General features: G+C 40.0%; 1 protein-coding gene across 1 annotated transcript in view; it reads right to left on the bottom strand.

The window, feature by feature from the left end:
* Positions 1–700: 700 nt before the first annotated feature.
* The window catches only part of Lmbrd1 (LMBR1 domain containing 1), an 86142-nt gene continuing 71740 nt past the window's right edge, over positions 701–15102 (bottom strand). The window contains exons 15-16 of the mRNA XM_052192616.1: positions 1974–2065; positions 701–1656 (exon numbers count right to left, since the gene is read on the bottom strand). Coding sequence (XP_052048576.1) covers positions 1543–1656; positions 1974–2065 — 206 coding nt within the window. The 3' untranslated portion in view covers positions 701–1542. The remainder of the gene's footprint in view (positions 1657–1973; positions 2066–15102) is intronic.

The raw sequence follows: 15102 nt of genomic DNA, 5'->3' as shown, positions 1-15102 counted from the left end.
AAATGAACTCGGGACCTCTGGAAGAAGAGTTAGAGCTCTTAACCACTGAGCTATCTCTCCAGATGGTCAATTACCTTTTTAAGTGGCCTCTAAATAGTCAGGGAGTGAGGGCTTCAACATGTGAGTTTTGGAAGGATTCATTCTAACATGGTAAGTGGCACTAAGAAGGGAGAAGAGTGGACCGAGTAAAGGAAGGCTGGGCAGAAATAAAACCAACACAACTTCATAATGAGCTTCATATACAAGGCTGTCCTGAAGCTTGGTTGGTATAATCAGGGAGCCTAATACTGACAGATCAGGCCAGTCTGGTCTTTGCTATAAACAAAAAAAAAAACAACACAGAGTGAGCCAAAAAGGTGGTTCAATTCAACCTGTTGCAGTTGAAGCGGTAATGGAGCTTACAGGCAAGCAAGAGTACAGGTCACGGGAAGAGTAACACAGGCGGAAGCTGAGTTAAACCTGGAGCAGAAGGGCCTGACATCCTTGCGAGTCATGAGAGTGGGAACAGAAGCCAAGCCAACTAGAAGGCTCTAGACATTCATCAGGAGAGGCAGGAGAGCCATCAGAACAGCAGGTACTGTCCGAACTTGGGCAGACAGAAGATCCAGTTGCGGACAGGGGTTAACTCTTAGGTCTTCTCCAGCAGCATACGGGTATTTTACTTCAAGCATCCTGGTACATACTTTTGAATGAGTCCTAGTTGACATTAGCAAATTTTAGTTTATTTTCACCGCCCAGAACACAGTTGGAAAACTTGTGAATAACACAACTTTCATTTTCTTTCACAGGTTTCCATGAAATGCAGCTAAGTATGACATTACATATCTTACAACACTTAGTAAACTCAACCTTCCGCATTCATTGCTCTTGATATTTCCATTTATGATAATCCAAGTTTCAAAGTCTTCTCGAAAACAAATCATATCTACATTGACCAGTATATTCTTGTGGACATAGCAACACTCCATGGATTAAGATTTGAACACTGAAACTTGGAACACATCTTAGAATACCACAGTCTTAAGCAGCTTAACAATGTTTCATAAACTCTACTTGAGTTAGACTCATAATTTTATGGACAAAATTGAAAGCAAGCTGCCCGTGAGTTATGCTTATCCATAAGCAATACTGCGACACTGTTTAGCCAATCAGAGGAAGATACTTAAAAGCTTCACATTATTCCAGAGACCCTAAGGCACAAGACAAAGTGACTTCTTGTGTTTTTAAAAAGCAACAAAGGGAATGTATATTCTGTAAGATTTTAATAAATTTAACACTATTATACAATAAAGAAAAATTTCCACAAACATTCCCTCACAAACATGGAAACTTTTGTATTTACACAGTATTATAGCAATTTCAAATGTTAATCTATGATACAATAATGTTACTTCAGGAAACATAAAAAATATAGTTCTTTTTAATGGCCATGCTCTCACTTCTGATGAAAGCTAGACAGTTCATTTTAATGTTACTTTAAACCTTTGAAAACCTCTAACAGGTATTCAGCTAGCTTCATTAAGCCCTTAGGACAGAAGCTGTTCACGCGGAGTAGGTGGACGGCTCATCATCACTTAAGTCCGAATCGTCATCCACTCCTTCTATGACTGACTTCTTCCCTTTACAGCAGGATACAATTAATCCGATCAAGAACACCTATAAATTCAAATAGACAGTGTTACTAAAATCTAAACATTAAGCAAAACAGTGCCTTCTTAGCAGCTGGAGTAAAAAGTGTGACATAATCACTAAGATTGTCACTTGGGACAGCTAGCGACCTCCCATAAGATCAGCTCCCGGACCCTTGATCTCCTTCTGGGTTCCATGGGTGCCCTCACACACGTGGCATTCACTCACATACATAAAGGGCACCTTTCAATGACAGTAATAAGATTCAGGCAGAATACTGAGACAAGAGCATACACTTAGTTGTATAATGGAAGGCCAAGCCATGCTTGGCTACATAGACTTACCACAAGAAAGGCCCAGTTACCAAAATAGTATGCAGCACTGAAGAACCAGAATTTGTGGAGGAAAACGTATGTTCGGGTAACAGTACACTGATCTAAAAAATAAAAAAAAAAAATTATGTTAAAATTGTTTCTATCATAAACCAATGACTCGTTTTGAATCTGAAGGGCTGTTAACCAAAGCTATTAGCTAAAAACAGAGTGAATATTAGAGAGTGGTCTGGTCTTCTCCCATGACTGTTCTCAATCATAGCCAGTATTAAATTATCAACTATTATGTCATATTACATAATAAAATGAGAGTCAATATTATAATTTTGATATCAAAAGTAAATTTTATTTATTGGCCAGTTCGAATTATTTGAAATAAAAAAATTAGTACAATATGGAGTCCCAGACAGAAAAAGACAGAAAACAAGGCTTTCCCATCTAGAAAAACAGAAAGAGTCATCATATCTATGGTTAGTAGACATGGCACTTTATAAGGAAACTGATTCTCAGGACAGCTCACCCTTGGAAAGATTTTGAGTTTGCCAGCCCCTCAGAGCACTCTACTGAAATATTACTTCTTCTAAAGAAATGCCATTACCATTGTTTACAGAGAGAAATGGCTCCTGTTAGAAATGTAAACAGCATTATAGTTTCAATCAAAAACAATTTATTAATATTTCTCCAAGTAAGATGTAACTTAAAGAGAAAGAAGATGGTCGGTCGCTTGAGAGCTGAGTTAGATTTCATACTCACATCATCCAAATACATTGTAGTCATTATTCCCACCAAGTTACAAGACACAGATGAAGATGTCTTAAGTGAAGTCTGAGGAAATATTTCAAGCTATTCAGAAAGGCCTCTGCAGCACGGCAGGACACAACTGTGTGAAACTCTGTGTTTGCTGCTGCTACAGGGTTTAACAACCTTCCGCACGGCAGGGGGCCTTTTTTCTCCACAACAAAACCGACTTACAATGCAACTTCTGTTACATCTATTAAGACAGACAGAATTCTGCATTCCTATATCTGAAATGAGCAAGGCAAGGATCCTATATGCAATTAGGGGACATATCCTGCTACTGATTAAGAAAATACACCCTTAGTATTTATTTTATGAACTGTCTTCTAAGTGAACTATTTTCTTGAAACAAAATAACGCATCGAGCTTTTGTTGTCCAGTTTATTATTATGTAAGGAATCTAAAATACTTTTCTAAATTTTATGGCTGACACGCAGTTTTCTGAAAAAGTAGAAATTGGGTTATATTATATTTTACGAGAACACAAGACTGGTCTAGAGATATGTTAAGCAAATATTTAAGTAACCTGAATCCCCTTTACTCTGACCATTTCCACTGCGCTTCAAACATGTGCTGCTGAATGCCAATACCAATGCTGAGTCAGTATAAATGTAACCTCCTGCACCCCGCCCCGCCCCCAGGGTTACCAGTGACTCCCAGGCTCCCCTCATAGCCTTCCTACTTTTGTAGGAATTGTGTTTGTTTAGTTTTCAGGCAGCGTGTTCCCATGTAGTTCAGGCTGGTCTCAGGATCCCCCACCTCACGTTCCTGGGTGCTGAGGTTACAGCCTTGGACCACACCATCTTTACCCTCCCACTTGTGGCTCCCAAGACTATGGGTTTTTTAGGTGCTAGGAGTCAGGGCACCAGAGGAGACTCCTGGACTGGAGGCTACTTCCTACTTTCCTCTGCTCCTACCACATTTCACTCTCGCTTCAATCGCAGAATTATTCCATAGAAATTCACAGTGATACGATCAACTGGCTTGCTACTTACATAAGTCTGACTATTCTGAAGTACCCACAGGGCATCGACCAGCTGTCATATTCAAGATGATGAAATAAAGTAAAATTTAGGATGGGGCTGGCCTTACTAAATTCAAATTACTGAAGAGAACACTTTCTAATATTAAAATCTAACAATAGTCTAAGGATGTCAAAACAATACCCTTGAGTGCATCTTCAAAATGAAAGATAAATAGCACGCCCAGTGTTGTGAATGCGAGGCCGGGCACCACAGCCTGAGAGTTACACAGGCGACCATTGCTTAGCCCCTTGCTGGATTAACTATGGAGCTGTGCACTGTACATCATGGCTACCATCCTCTCTTCCCAGGATCTCTACACACACTAAATGAAGTATATCAAGAACCCTGGGTTAAGTGACAGTTACTACTTTTCCTTATTTTTTTTTTTTTTTGACTAAGCATAATGAAATTCATGATAAAACAAGTTGCAGGAGCTGCAAAATGAAGCAAACAACAGTAGTGAGGAAGGATTCCTCTGGCAGGAGTAGCATCACCAGTCTGCATAGCTTCATTATTTTTCTCTACACAGAGTTGAAACAAAATAGGCTAAGCAAAATTCAGATGTGACCATTTCAACAACAAGATACACTGTTAGGAAGTGAACTCCCTTTAAAATAGGCAAGTTGAATGCTTATATAGGAAGAGAGGTATAGGCTGTAACTCAGGAAAATTTATTTAAAATTGTGATTTGGAGTCTCCCAGGAGAAGATTTCTGGATGTGTGTGTGTGTGTGTGTGTGTGAGAGAGAGAGAGAGAGAGAGAGAGAGAGAGAGATTTGTTTCCAGAGAGACGGATGGAGGGGCTAATTGGATGTAGGCGGCACCATCCTGTAGGCTGGCCCATGGACTGACTGAGGAGGAGCCAGGAGCCAGCAAGCTGGGCACTGCATTTATCTGTTTCCTGACTTCAGACACAATGGCCTAGCCACCATACTGCCCCACTCTGATAGAATGCATCTCTTCTTAAACCTAAGCCCAAATACACCCTTTTCCCCTTCCACTGCCTTCGCCATGGTAATAACAACCACAACTAATATAAAATTATTTAAAACCAAGAAGAGTATCTTCTCTGGCTAAGTATTACATGAGCCATGTGTGCACGTACAAACCTGGGAAGTGTCACGCAGTAGCCTCACTGTGAACCGGCAGAGTGAAGAGAGAAGCAGAGCTTCTATTCATTTCCACACTAGAAGACATGTCGGGAGTTAAGACTTGACTGAATTAGAATCTCGGGCCAGAGAGGGATTAGAGGACAGCAGCTGAGCCGGCAGAAGCAAGTACAAGTGAAATCCAATCATTCTTCCCAGAGGCCCAATAATCCACTCAGTGACATTTGAAACTGGCTTAGACCGGATTACCTGGACCACCACCAAAACTGTATCTTAAAAGTTTTCCCAACCACATTGTTTACATGTTTTCCATGTTTTAATAGTGTGCCTTCCTAAAATTAAGGTGAAAACATTGTTGGCGTTTGGCTTTGTCATTAAAAACAAAGCTACCCTAAAAACCCATGCACAAGCATACAGCAGCACGTGTTATCTTTATATGCCTGCTACACTGAGTTTATTTACAGGGAGTGGCATGCACTCAGAAAATAATGCGTATAAACGTGCTGTGCTGGTATTTCATGCCGAGAGATGATTCCCACTGAACAAAGGGAGACATCCCTGTTTACCATCTGCCGATGTTCAGCTGCTCACCCCAATCACCAACATCTAGCGTACCTCTAGCTATTTAAGTTATCTGAGAAAATGATAGCAAAAACAATTTACCTTTCTTTAACCTTCAAAGTAAATTTAAGGATGGAGAGATGGAGAGATGGCCCAGTGAGCCAAGTGCATGCTGGGTAGGTGTGAGAACCTGAGTTTGGAGCAGGGCACAGAGATGTGCACTGGGAACATCACTCTTGGGTGAGAGGGGAGGTGCTGAGGAGAATCCTGTAGCTCTCATAGCCTGGTTCTCATAGCCTGCACCCTGCAGCTGGACATGAGAGGCGCTGCCTGGAATCTCACACAATCTCTCCAAAGTGAAGGCCAACTTCAGAAGTTGTCTTGACATATACACACACATACACGTGAGCATGCACTCACACACACATGCACACAGAGTGAGAGACCCGACAGAGACACCAGTCTGGGGTTGTGTTTTAAAATTAGAAGCCCTCAGGAGTCTGTGACTGTTGTCATGGAAAGTGGTAAACGATGTTCCGACCACTAAAAATGCTAAATGCTTAGCATGAAAGCTTGAAACTTGTTTTTCTTTTGTAGTACACAAGTTAGGAGCTGAGCAGGGGCACCATGGGTCCAGAGTAAAGTGGAGAGACTTCTGAAAAGTCTCAAGTGTGCTCCCTTTCCTCCATTGCTTCTCATACACCACCAGAGAGAAACAGGAGATGTAACAAAACCGTTGTGTCTGAGCAAGCCTTATTTTACCTGATAATTCTAATATTATACTTCTATACTAATATTATGCATTGCCTTCTTTTTATAGCACTAGCTAAGCCATTTTTTAACCTAAGCTGAGATTCACTAAAATAGTGCTGATTAATAGCTGTAATAACAACACTTTTTATTTTAAGTGCACTTTTAATAAGCAGCGTCAATGTACTCACAGCTAAGAGCACTTCCAAGGTTTCTGGGTAAAAGCAGGTGTAATCACAATTGAGCCATCATGCTAAACTGTCACCCAAAACTCACTTATAAGTATTTAGACTTTGCATTTGTAATTATTTATCAAGAGTTTTTTTTTTTATCAAAAATTTAATTACTTATTAAATGGTTAAAACAAAGAAAATACCCCACGTGAAGGGCGGCCGAGCCTTACAGAGAAAGGATCGCGGAGGCAGGAGAGGCGCCCATATGTGGACCTCGGGGACCCTCACCATACACACGGACTACACACATCTGCAAGGACTGGAGGAACACATAAACCCAGAAACTCGAGCAGGAAGAACAAAGGAAAATAAAGCTGAACAAACCATCCAGCCGAGTCAGCGTTTCAGTGAGTGTCATGGACGGCCTAGTTAAAGGCGAACGGGACATGATGAACACGAAAGATGACAGAAGCCTAAAGAACGTAGTTTTATCATATTTCAAGAATATGTGAACCATACTAGGCTAATAAAGAGACTCGCTCAGATGTTTTATGTTGGTGAGCAAGTTTTACACTGACCAGATCTTACAATTTGATTTACTTTTATGTGTATTGGTGTTTTGCCTGCATGTACGTCTGTGTGAAAGGGATCAGATCTTGGAGTTACAGACAATTGTGAGCTGCCATGTGAGTGCTGGGAATTGAACCTGTGTCTTCCAGGAGAGCAGTCAGTGCTTTAACAGCTAAGCCAGCTCTCCAGCCCTCCAGATGACTATATTTCAGGCTTTAGCTAAGCATGTGGTCACACTTGTAATCCCAGTACCAGGGTGTGGAGGCAGGAGGCTCTGTTACCCAGAGTGGAGGTCAGCCTATGCTACTTTGAATCATCTCAAAACAAAGGATTGGGTGGGGGGTGCAGAGGTTCTTTAAAACATTTTGGGGGTGCTAAAATATATATCTTGCTCCTTTAAGAAAGATTGTTCCCAATTTCATTTCTATCACAATTGACCATATAAAAGTTGGCATATTGCATTCACATAAACCCAGGGTCTCGGTAGACTGCTCACAGGTAGTAAACAAGCTAATATCTTTCTTTTGCTTTCTTCTTCATCTATACGGTAATGCCATACCATACATACATATATACATGTCATTACAACTACACAAATACTTCTTGTCATGAGGAAACCTAATGAGTTGGTGTACAGTACCCAACTGTGGTTCTGAGTAGATAGTAAGTTACACAAATAGTTATAATAATAAGCTTACATTAAGTATACTACATCACATTATTAATCCTCCATTTATGAAGGAAGACCCTCGCCCCCCAAACCACAAAGTCACTCAGGCTCATCAATAATTTTAGTAAGTGTGTAAAGATTATTAAATAATTGTTTACATATTATCAAAAACAAAGCAACACTTTCAGCAAATATGTTTTAAAATAAGACCCTGAACAACAGTCGTTACTCCGACAACCTCAGTGTTCTAAAGGCTGAAGCAGGATGACTGTGAGTTTGAGGCTAGCATCGGGTCACACAGGGTATTCTAAGGCCAACCTGGGCTAATAGAGCAAGACCCTATCTCAAAACAAAAGTTTAAAGCTACCTTCCCCACCCCTGCCACAAAATCAGTAACAACAAAACCAAATTTAAATGTGTATATTGTCTCTGGTTAATTTCTCATTTGTTGTCTTCTAGACTCATCAGTAAATTCTATTGCCTCTACATTTAAATTACATCCAGGCTCTGACTACTCTGACAGTTAGGACCACAAGTGCTTCCCTGGATTACTGCAAACCACCTGTCAACCTGCCTGTGCCCTTGGCTCATCCAGTCAGCACAGGGGCCAGAAGAGCACGGCACTCAGAGCACGTCAGGGTCTCCACCTGCTTCTGTGTTTAGGGAACTACAGACATCACTATGCCGGAGTTGCTCTCATGATATAAAGGCCAAGCTGAATGGTGAAAACAGAGTGTGTGGTCCACAAAACTTGTAAAAAGCCTGCCAGGTTCTGCTCTATCTGAAATGCCAACATCAGAGTGATCCCTTAGGAAGTGAAATCACATTTTACCACTCTTCTGCTCACAATCTCCCAGCAAATATTTTCCTCTGAATAGAAAAGCTGAAGACCTTAAAACTTACCTGTCTGCTGTTACTACCCTTAGCATGCTCTGCCCAGCTTACTCCTCGGCTTAAAATGTTTTCAAATGTCACCATATTGGTAACAACCCCTTCCAAGAGCACCTAACAGCCCGCTCCATCCTTCCTCCATAGAGGGCCCAACTGCTCTCTAAGGCTCTCACACCCTAGATACTTACAGACTTGCCTGCCTTTTACTTAAAGGAAGCTGGGCAGGGACTCTGTTCACTATGATACCCCAACATTGACAACACTGGCCCATGACATTAACATGGACATATGAAATGAAGATACCAAGGAAATAACCAGAACTACGTGATCACATGAGATACTCAAAAGTAAACCGTTTAGGCTGTGGGACTGACTGCTCTGCATTACTGAAGATATGTTATCCCTCAAATACACGGCTATTTAATGTTGCGTCCTTCAAGTAAATTAGCACAATTCTGTTGGAGTTGACTGGTTTTCATCTTACACACTAAATCTTTTAATATTTTACTTAATATTTAATATTTAAAAATTCTGATCCCCACCTCTACATGTCTCTAAATTATTTGACAAAAGGACCGTATCTCCTTTCAAAAACACAGCAATGCCTTGGGTCCAAGGGACTAGGTGACTTCCAATGTCCTACAAAGTTGTCATCTTGTAATTCAAGGAGCTAACAGAGTAAATTTACTTAATGTGGGCAAGAGGGTTAAGAGGGTCAGGTTCAAATCTGACCTTCGAATCAGGATAGTAGGACGCTACCACTATCTTCATTCCACATTATCCTGGTGGACTAATGTGGCCACAGAGTACACACAAACATTTCTGAATCCTGTATCACTATGGCATTTCTGCCAACGTTTTAGGTTCTAGAGAAATCCATGCCAAGCCCTGTAAAATGCACATTGCTTAAAATAATCATTTATGTAAACATCAAATGCCAAGAACCTACTAGTGTAATAAAAGACGCAAACGGGTGAACACATCTGATGGCTAAAAAGTTGGTCTCTGTTGTTTTAATTTTTAAAATCACACAAATCCATAAGACAATAAATCTGCTTAAGCAGTATTGCCTGGGTGCTGAGATATTCAAAATAAATTCCCTGGAAGGGTAGATACTCAAGGATACCTAAGTATCTAATGTTTTGGGGAAAGATGGTAAAAGGAATTTTATAACAAAATCTTTAGTAAACATCTCTCTCGGATTTCCACTTTGCAATCAATGGGAAAAAAAGCAATCTTGCCCCCCCCCCAACATTTCCTGCATGCCAGAGGCTTGGCCCATTTATCCCAAAATGCTTGCTGGTGTTTCTTTTTCCTTTAATTATAAGTAATAGCATATGTTTATCTTATAGGCACAAAAAAATATTCAACTCGAGAGATGGAAAACTAGACTTTTATACTTTGCTTCTGTGTAAAGTATTGATTGACAAGATACATACTTAAATATATCCATAGTCTTCCCCTACCATTATAGGAGTGCGCTTTCTGTGTGAAGGCATGTGCGGCCAGAACAGTGCATTTCCTGTGTGAAGATGAAGACTCTCACTGATGGATACTGAAATTGTTTCCTCATTCTTGTGATGTGTCTAATGTTGGGGGGACTGCTTATTGAAAACTGCTTATTGAAAATGAGAGAAAATATGAGTATAATCGAGACTTCCATCAGAGTAAGTAGCTTAGCGGAAAGAGAAGGACCAAGATCACTCGGCCCAACCTAGGACCAGGAATGGCAGAGAGTGGGCAGGGAGCAGAGGAGGTCAAGCTCTGTCCAGGCGTGAGGATGAAGCTCTCTGGGGCTGGCAGGTTGAGATGTCCATAAGCCAGCAAGCAGCTAATTAGAAAATAAGAACAGCAACTAGAGACTCTACATTCTTCATTTTGCTCTTTATACTATGTAGTGCATTTAGCTTCTACATTTTAACTGTCAATTTCCAAGCACCACTAAAAGCCAGCACTAGTCTAGTGAAACTCAATTTACCAGACTGACTGCAGTGAAAAGGAACACAATGAAAAATGAAAAGAGACAAAGTTTCCGAGGCTGGCGTGGGCTGACTCACTTCACTCAAGGTCTTTCAAGGTGGAAACCTAGCACAATGGCTCTAAGCCTATGTCCAAATATACTCGACTTTGGATACAAATAAATGGAAAGTCTTGAACCAAGTTCCACTGTGTAATTAATCTTGATAAATAAACTATTTCAATTATTTCAAACAGGAATAAATATCTCCTAGAGCAAGCAGAGAAACATGATTTCTTGTGCCAAGAATTATTTAATGCGGTGTATTGAGGCAGTCTTGTCCTTTAATCTGCTGCAATACCACATAAACTACTTTGGTCAGAAAACAAATCCTGAGAGGGCTGGAGAGATGACTCAGCTTCTCTTGCAGAGGATCAAGGTTCGATTTCCAGTATCTATGTACTGGCTCAAAATGGCAAACCACCATATCTAGGCAATCCAGTGCCCTCTTCTGATCTCTGCTGGCGCCAGGCATTTAAGTGGTAAGTAATCTTAAGTGCGGGCAAATTTCCACATACAAAGGGCAAAAAGAACAAAAACCAAGCAGCCAAACCAAGCAGTTGTTTGGCTAAACACCTGTTACCTGCTACAGCTTCCAAAACTAAAATTCCAATTAGAAAATTCAAAAAGTATCAGAAAGGGCAAAAAGCAAGCAACAGTCCTACTTATAAGCAGCAGCTACAAACAATGTCTGGACTGACAATAGATCCTGACGGTGCACTAGTTGTGCATTTATTTAGGGATAACCAACAGCTGTCTAATCAGACTTAAGGCCTACTCAATAGGAGGAAATTAATCCTGGTACCATCAGCTGTGGCTGGAGAGGTAGGTCACAGACTCCAAAGGGAATCCTATTCCTGCCTCTTTTCCTAAGCCAGTATAATTTCCAATTGTATTCTAAATACTGATCCTTACACTAACGGGTTAAGTATAGGCTCTTGCCCCTTAACTAGTGAAATTTCACAATGGCGGTAGTAGCTAGGCCCAACCGAAGCATCTACAGTCCCTTACACCTAAGGGAAAACTGTACAGGAGGAGGAGGGGCAAAGATTTAGACGCCGGATACCCAGGATGCCTTCTGCTAGACAGGGCCTTGTGGATGTGACAGAGAAGCTGTATGTATGGAATCCCAACAATAAGCCTGTCTAAATAAGACCTGCATGATGACAACTTGGACTGGCATGCCAGCAGGGTTGGGGAATGTCACCCCGTAGTGAAGAGCTTTGGGCAATCAGTAGTTGCTGAGAGAGGGAGATTCAGTCTTCTCCAGGGATGAGCCCTGATAGGTTATCCAGTCCCAAGTAGTCAACCTAAAGACATGTACATACAGGTACTACTAAATCAACTCAGTAGATTACATGCATTCATGTGTTTATATGTGTGTGTATGTGTGTAAATATGCATGTATATATAAACACAAATAGATACAACAGTAATTAACGAAGAAATGATGAATTTGAGAAGCAGTATAGGGGACAGAGAAGGAGTTGGAAGGAAAAATGAAGGTATAAAGACAACATAGAGTACTTTCAGAGTATGAAAAAACTTATTAAAAAATGTATACTAGAAATGATAGAGAACTATGGGACAAACCATTTCACGGACTGTTCAGAATCAAAAGCAAATGAGAAAGATTTAGGAGTTTCTTTTCACAAGGAGTTTATTCTTTTAACTGAAATTGCTCAAGCACCTTCAGGTAAGTCTTGCACTGGACAAGATGAATGCTCAATACTAAATCTTGGTATTTTGTAGAGCAAAACACATTGTGTTAAACCACTGGGCATAACACTTAAACTTACAGAATTTAAGAATGGTATATATATGTACATATATATATATATGTATGTCTATCATGTATATATGTGTATATATATATATATATATATATATATACATATACAAACACACACATACACACACACATTAGAGCATTAAGATTTACATAATATGAAATTAGATTAAAAAAAATAGTGAGCCGGGTGGTGGTGGCGGCGCATGCCTGTAATCCCAGCACTCTGGGAGGCAGAGGCAGGCGTATTTCTGAGTTCGAGGCCAGCCTGGTCTACAGAGTGAGTTCCAGGACAGCCAGGGCTACACAGAGAAATCCTGTCTCGAAAAAACCAAATCCTAAAAACCAAAAAAAAAAAAACAAAAAAAAACAAAAAAACAAACAAACAAACAAACAAAAAAAACCTGACTCCACCACCCCCTGCTGGTTCATTCTGCTATGGTAGACCCCTGCCAGTTCTGCCACAAGGAAGACACCATATCTCCTGATACTTTCTAGAGAACCAGCAGCAAGCAGGGCAGTCGATCTTTGCCAGGTCTGCCACAGGGAAGACCCCATCTCCTGATACTTCCTGGAGAACCAGCTATATGTAGAGCATTTGGGTGAATGGGAATCCCAGGAAGACAGATACACAGGCTTGCAGGGCACCACACATTCATAAAAGAAACTTTACTAAAGCTCAAAGCACACATTGCACCCCACACAATTATAGTGGAAGACTTCAGCACCGCACTCTCAACAATGCACAAATCATGGAAACAGAAACTAAGCCGAGACACAGTGAAACTAACTAAAGTTATGGACCAAATGGATCTAACAGATATTTATAGAACATTCCATCCTAAAGCAAAAGAATATACCTTCTTCTCAGAACCTCAAGGAAATGTCTCCAATTTGACCATATAACTGGTTACAAAACAGGCCTTAACAGAAACAGAAATATTGAAATTATTCCATGCACCTTATCAGATCACCAAGGCCTAAGGCTGGTCTTAAGTTCAAACTAAAACAATGGAAAACACACATACAAGTGGATTTTGAACAATGCTCTTCTCAATGATAGCTTGGTCAAGGAAGAAATACAGAAAGAAATTAAAAACTTTTTAGAATTTAATGAAAATGAAAACACAACATACCAAAACTTATGGGACACAATGAAAGCAGTGCTAAGAGGAAAACTCATAGCTCTAAGTGCCTCTAAAAAGAAAATGGAGAGAACATTCATTAACAGCTTGACAGTGCACTTGAAAACTCTAGAGCAAAAAGAAGCAAATACAGCCAAGAGGAGTAGATGGCAGGAAATCATCAAGCTCAGGGCCAAAATCAACCAAACAGAAACAAAAAGAACCATACAAAGAATCAACAAAACCAGGAGCTGGTTCTTTGAGAAATTCAACAAGATAGATAAACCCTTAGCCAGACTAACCAAAGGGCACAGAGGCACTACCCAAATTAATAAAATAAGAAATGAAAAGGGAGACATAACAACAGAAACTGTGGAAATTAAAAAAAAAAATCAGATCCTACTACAAGAGCTTACACTCAACAAAATTTGAAAATTTGAACAAAATGGACAACTTTCTAGATACATACCAGGTGCCAATGTTAAAACAGAATCAGAAAAACCATCTAAATAGTCCCATAAGTCTTGAGGAAATAGAAGCAGTTGTTAATAGTCTCTCATTTAAAAAAAAAAAAAAAGCCCAGATCGGTTTCATGGCGAATTCTATCAGATCTTCAATGAAGAGCTAATACTGATACTATACTATACTATTCCAACTATTCCACGAAATAGAAACTCAGGGAACACTACCCAGCTCATTCCATGAAGCCACAATAATGCTTATATCTAAACCAAACAAAGACCAAACAAGGAAAGAGAACATCAGACCAATCTCCCTTATGAACATCTATGCAAAAATACTCAACAAAATTCTGGCCAACCAAATCCAAGAATACATCAAAACTATAATTCATCATGATCAGGTAGGCTTCATCCCAAAGATGCAGGAATGGTTCGATATACGGAAATCCATCAATGTAATCCACTACATAAACAAGGAAAAAAAAAAAAAAACATGGTCATTTCATTAGATGCTGAAAAGGCTTTTGACAAAATTCAGCATCCCTTCATGATAAAAGTTTTAGAGAGCTCAGAAATTCAGGCCCATACCTAAACATAGTGAAAGCAATATACTTCAAACTGGTAGCCAACATCAAACTAAATGGAGAGAAACTAGAAGCAATCCCACTAAAATCGGGGACCAGACAAGGCTGTCCACTCTCTCCCTATCTATTCAATATAGTACTTGAAGTCTTAGCCAGAGCAATCAGACAACAAAAGGAGGCCAAAGGTATACAAATTGGCAAGGAAAAAGTCAAGTGAAAGATCTGTATGACAAGAACTTCAAGCTTCTGAAGAAAGATATCCAAGATCATCTCAAAAGATGGAAAGATTTCCCATATTCATGGATTGACAGGATTAATATAGTAAAAAGGCCATCTTGCTAAAAGCAATCTACAGATTCAATGCAATCCCTATCAAAATTCCAAATCAATTCTTCATAGAACTAGAAAGAGCAATTCTCAAATTCATCAGGAATAGCAAAAGCCCAGGATAGCAAAAACTCTTCTCCAAAACAAAAGATCTTCTGGGGGAATCACCATCCCTGACCTCAAGCTCTACTACAGAGCAATCATGACAAAAAACTGATATCGATACAGAGACAGGCAGGAAGGTCAATGGAATCAAACTGAAGACCCAGAAAAGAACCCACACACCTATGGTT

This window comes from Apodemus sylvaticus, chromosome 9, assembly GCF_947179515.1.
Source record: "Apodemus sylvaticus chromosome 9, mApoSyl1.1, whole genome shotgun sequence".
In the NCBI taxonomy this organism is placed as follows: domain Eukaryota; kingdom Metazoa; phylum Chordata; class Mammalia; order Rodentia; family Muridae; genus Apodemus; species Apodemus sylvaticus.
The sequence above is the reverse complement of the archived record's forward strand: the minus strand, read 5'-3'. Positions and strand labels throughout refer to the sequence as shown.